The sequence below is a fragment of the Culex quinquefasciatus genome, chromosome 2, assembly GCF_015732765.1.
Source record: "Culex quinquefasciatus strain JHB chromosome 2, VPISU_Cqui_1.0_pri_paternal, whole genome shotgun sequence".
Taxonomy (NCBI): Eukaryota; Metazoa; Arthropoda; class Insecta; order Diptera; family Culicidae; genus Culex; species Culex quinquefasciatus.
The window spans coordinates 105024962-105030701 of record NC_051862.1 but is presented as its reverse complement, the minus strand read 5'-3'; the positions used below and the strand labels follow the sequence as shown (position 1 = coordinate 105030701).

General features: G+C 47.2%; 1 protein-coding gene across 1 annotated transcript; it reads left to right on the top strand.

Moving 5' to 3' along the window:
* The first annotated feature begins 1541 nt into the window (after window positions 1-1541).
* Window positions 1542-3576, top strand: LOC119766163 (craniofacial development protein 2-like). Its single transcript, XM_038250573.1, has 4 exons — window positions 1542-1548; window positions 1984-2587; window positions 2660-3167; window positions 3283-3576. The coding sequence occupies exons 1-4, from the start codon at window positions 1542-1544 to the stop codon at window positions 3574-3576; spliced, it is 1413 nt and encodes a 470-aa protein (XP_038106501.1).
* Window positions 3577-5740: the final 2164 nt, after the last annotated feature.

The following is a 5740-nucleotide window of genomic DNA, read 5'->3' as shown; positions in this document are numbered from 1 at the left end:
AGTCGTTTTGAAAAAAGGTGGAACGATGTTTTCGGTCGCAGAAATTACAGATTTGATCAAATTAAGTTCTGCAAAGTTCTAGGATCATCTAGACATTCTTACAAATTACTGGAAACAAGAATCGTCCCGATTGGTTGAGTTATGCCCGAGAACCAGCGAGTTGAAGTTACCGTTCCAACTTTTTTGGGCGTCCGTGTAAGTTGGACATGCGTTGGGCGTTCCAGTGTTAAAATTTGATCGCTTTTACGAAAAAAAAAATATTATTTTGATGCAAAAAGGGAAATTTTCATAATATCACTATATTTTGCATGGACAATTTTTTTAACAATTGTTTACCAGTTTTTAAGTACGTTTATGTATATATTTTCCAATAAAATATGTTGTTGCAGCAATTCGTATTTTTTTCCATACTAAAAATGCATATGGTACACTTGCCCCACCTGAAAAAGATTTTTTAAAAACTCTCAACAAAAATAACCAAAAGTTAAATCATACTTTAAAATAGGTGCAAGTCATTGGTAGGAACACTACTGATCTAGGAAAAATTGCATTTTGATCAAATGAGCCTTAAAACGAACCCTAAGCCTTATTTTGTACTTTCCAAATATTAGAAGAAAACAAAGGGTTTGAAAAAAACTTCATTAAATCTTATGCTCCGTGGCGTTTACGTCGTTTTGGCAGTTATGTGGTAGTAGAATCAGCTAATTGCATTGTTAGCAACAATTCCTCATACTGGAAATAATCATAATTGTAAAAATTATGGCCGTACGAGCGATTGTTCCTCTTGCCCCATATGGTCGTCTTGCCCCACCTTCCCCTACAACTTTCCCGAAGAGAGTGCTAGCTTGTCCCTGAAAGAAGATACAGCGTCCTCAAAACTCGTCCATAACGTGTTTTTCGAGCAAAAAAACACGTTTTAGACGAGTTTTGAACACACTGTATCATGATGGAAGCTATCCAGATTGGATGCAAATTTGCGAATGATGTTGTTCTTACCCTGAAGTTTAATCATGGATCTAAGTAATTCCATCAATATTATGAATTTTAATGCTCCCTCTTTAAAAGCGAAAGAAAATGATTTTTTCAACTTTTTACGAGTTCATACACCCAGAACTGGGCATCGGCATACGAGAGGATAAAGAGCATGATTCGGTAGTAAAATGGTACTGTGTGCGGACGGAGAGGATAAATCCCGAAATTACCGTGAGTACTTTACTCATGGTTCATTTTCAAAAAAAGTTCACTTATAAAAAAAAGAACCGGTACCGAGACTCGAACCCAAGACCTTCGGCTTATTGGACCGTGCCTTTGCCGTATGGGCCACCATGGTTCGGTGACTAAGTGGCGGTCATTTGTCCATATAAGCCACTCAATAGGATGAACTCGTCAATGAACGAATGAACACGCGAGAGGTCTTTACTCACGCGAAATAGTACTTTCCTCACGTTACTTTTCGTGAGGACTATCCCCTCGTTCTTTAACTTTGGGTGTAACGTGCATTGGTCATCGAACGACTGGACAACGCGTACCATAGGTACATCATGTACCGTAGGTATAAAATAGACCCACCAAGTGGTCCTTTAGCCTCTTGTCCTGTAACTCCGATACCCTGGCCTCCCCGTGGTGCTGGCCAGGATACTAGTAACCATTGCAGAGATCGGGTAACCAACCCCCGGTGGAAACTTTGGTAGTATGCTGACAGGGTAAGGGGGGCTCCACCCTCTTCGGAGGGTGTAGCTGTACCGTTAGGCTTCGAGACAAAAGCCCCCGTTACTGTGTCGAGAGAAAACCGCAGCTGGGTCCCGGAAGCTGCAAGGTGGCAGCCCCACCCCGAGACTAGGTATTCGCAGCCCTGGTTAGGCGGCATACTGAAGCAAATCACCAACTCAGAAAAACGAAAGAAGAAATTCAGGACGGATTAATCGGCATCAGACCAGGACAACGATTGGAAACTCGGTACTTGGAACTTTCGAACTCTCCAAGATCCTGCACGTGCTGGCCTTCTTGCCCGGGAGCTGCACAAACTGAACGTGCATGTGGCCGCCATCCAGGAAGTTCGATGGCCCGGTCATGGAGAGCGAGAATTCACGGCGGTGGACCCCATCGCCAACACCTCTTTCAAGTACCACATCTACTACAGTGGCGGCGAAAAGGCGATGCACGGAGTCGGGTTCGTAGTGATTGAGGATCAGAAGAACCGAGTCATCAAGTGGAAGGTGGTGAATAACCGGATCTGCGTGTTGAGAATAAAGGGCAAATTCTTCAACTACAGCCTGATCAACATCTACGCGCCGACGAACGACAAGCCCGATGACGATAAAGACGCTTTCTACGAGCGTCTCGACAAGACCTATGGAGAGTGCCCAAGACACGACGTGAAGATAGTCATCAGAGACGCAAACGCGCAGGTCGGAAGGGAAGCCTTCTTCCATCCTGTCATCGGCAAGGAGAGCCTTCATCCTCGCACGAATGACAACGGCCTACGTTTGGTCAATTTCGCCGCAGCCAGAGGAATGGCTATCTGTAGCACCTTCTTTGCGCGCATGAACATTCGGAAGCACACCTGGAGACATCCGAATGGCGAATCGTGCACACCAATCGATCACGTTTTGGTGGATGGTTGACACTTCTCGGACGTGATGAACGTCTGATCGTACAGAGGACCGAACATCGACTCTGATCACTTCCTGGTTGCGTGCAAGATCCGAACTAGGCTGTCGAACGTGTCGACCCCGCGGACTGCGAGGATAGCGCGGTTTAACGTCCAGCGCCTCGCGAGCAGCGACTTTGCTGCAGAGTACAGTCGGAAGCTCGACGAGCGGATCAACGAGGACGCGCCTACGGGTAACCTGGACGAGCAATGGGGAGCCCTCCATAGCATCGTCAACACAACGGCTACCGAAGTGATCGGCACGACCAGAGGACGCAAACCCAAAGGGTGGTTCGATGCGGAGTGCCAGCGAGTGACGGACGAGAAGAACGAGGCCAGGAAGCGTATGCTCGTTAAGAGTACGCGCCGAAACTGTGAGCGATATAGTGAGTTGCGAAGAGCAGAGAAACGAATCCACCGCCGAAAAGAACGGGAGTACGACGAGAGAGTACTTGCCGAAGCTCAAGCACAGTACAACGCGAACGATAAGCGGAGGTTTTACGCAACTGTCAACGGTGTAAGAAGGAAAACCAGAAAACGTTGAGGAAGATGGAAAAGTTGTGGACCCGCCTACGTTGGAGGAAGTAGCTAAGGCTGTTAAAGAGCTCATGAACGGGAAATCCGCGGGAAAGGACGGACTTCCGGCCGAACTTTTCAAGCACGGGAGTACGCGGATGACCGAGATTCTGCACCAAATCATCCTACGCATTTGGTGTGAAGAACAGCTTCCGAACGAGTGGTTAGACGGGCTCATCACCCCAATCTACAAGAAAGGGCAAAGACTCGATTGTGCCAACTATCGAGGCATCACAATCCTCAACGCAGCGTACAAAGTACTCTCCCGCATCCTGTGGAGCAAGCTGAGACCGATGACCGAGACCTTTGTTCACTTCAATTCAATTCAATTCAGTTTTATTGGTGAATAATCAAATTACAATAAGTTAGCTTTACGTACATTACAGAGTTTTTGAGTTCATTACAGCTGTGTTTTGCATCATAGTTCGTTTCTGAGCAATTGGAAATGTTAAATAAGGCATAATCAAATGTTAGAAAAATTCAAAAAAACTTACATATTTGCTAAGGAAATGGATAGAGTGAGAAGGAAAGCTTAAAATTAGATCACAGTAAAAAATATCTATTGTAGATGTACTTAATCATAAGTTCGCCGAGCGCCATAAATTGCTCCGCCTTATTACGGCAGGTCCGGAACCGCGTCAACATCTCTCCCGCGAGAGCAAAGAACTCAGGCAGAGTGAAGAGATCTTCACCGGTGACTTCTTGCTGCGCCGCGTTGCCACTACCAGAAGCGACCACGCTGGCAAAAGAGCGCCCCCATCCAGGAGGGAACGTAGCATTATCCGCCGGAACCGTACGCTGTCCAGCTGCAGGAACGGTTGCACTCGTGTTTCGCTGAGAGCGGGGAGTTGCTGTTTGCTTCTTCCTCGCCTGCTCTTCGAGGTATGTCATGCGTGCGGCACATCCACGGTAATTTCCGGTGTGATTTCCACCACAGTTGGCACACTTGATGCGTGCCTTGAGTTGCTGCGCATTCTCCCCCAGGTTTGCCTTCCGTGGCAGTGAACACACTTCGGTAAGGTGTGTTTCACCGCACTTCACGCAACGCGGCTGGAGGTTGCAGTGCCGCGAGCCGTGGCCGTATTTTTGGCAACGGTGACATTGCGCTGCGTCCGTCGCGTGTTTTGCGTAGAACCTCCAGTTCACCCAAAACCCGTCCAACGCCTTAATCCGCCGCAGGTCCTGTATCTTCACGGTGCCGCGGTCGAAGTACAGCAGGTACAGGGTGTGCGTACTTGTCTCCGTGGTCTTTCGCGAGAGAATTTTAATCTCCCGCGGTCGCACTTTCACACCATGGAGATGTTCCTCCAGGTCCGAAATTGGCCGATCCTGATACCCACCGAGGACGATTTTTACGGGGGTGTCCTCAGCGTGGCTAAAGGTGTAGTGCTTTATCCCGTTTTGCTTGAGGGTCTCTAACACATCGACAAAGTTTTTCTTGTCGTGTGTGAACACTTGGATCGAGGTCTTGCCTAATTTCAAACAATATTGCAGGCCCTCGAGGAGCTCGTCTACATCGTCTGCGAGATGGCCAAGACAATGGATTGGCGGTGGTCTTCGTTCTTTCGGACGTGTTTTTTGTTTCTCCTTCTTGCGTTGAGATTCGTTGTCGTCGTCGTCGCTGCTGGTGTCATCGTCATCATCATCGTCTCCCCCGCTGAGACTCTCGTACGGGTTGCTATTCCACCCGTTGATTTATTGCCGGATGATCCCGACTGGTTGACCTGGCTGGAACCGGCAAGGCCAAAGGCCGTTCTCCCACGAGTTTTCACGGGACTACGCGGGATAGCTGATGGCTTGTACCCCGGATGTAACAGGTCCGGATTAAATGCTTCACCGATGGCGGCGGGGTTGGTAATGGTTTGTTTACCATTTTTCTGCACTCGGCCGGCGGAAGAACTTCGCGAACGTTTCGAGGCCGCACTCGAGCTGCCACGGCCCCTGCCGGACTTTGGCATCTCGGGGAGGCAGATTCACGGATAAAAACGTAACTCGCGGCGTTAAAAATCGAAAAACTTTGAAGAGCACCGAACACCGTGTTGTTACTGGCTCTTAGGGTTGCCATCATCTGACCGAGACCTTTGTCGGCGACTACCAGTGCGGTTTTCGAGCGGGTCGGTCAAAGACGGATCCGATGTTCACTCTGCGACAAATCCTCGACAAGTTCCGGGAGTACAACCTGCAAACACACCATTTCACTATGGGGTTTCAGGCGGCCATAAATCGAAAAACTGACATACTCTAATTAATTTTTTGGTATTTTTTTCGAAAATAAACATTCTAACTAAGAAAAATCCGGAGTTTGAAAGTTGTAGGTTCAAAATTCACTGAATTGCAGACCTTCAAAGGCGAAAATGGTAAGAAAAAACATGTTTTTTTGACAAAAAAATGATTATTTTTCATAGTTGTACTATGTAGCTGTTTATGTATTTTTTCCTGCATCATTATATATATTCAGAAAGGTAATTGAATCAACTTTTCAATAATATTTTACAAAACACACTTTTACAGGCT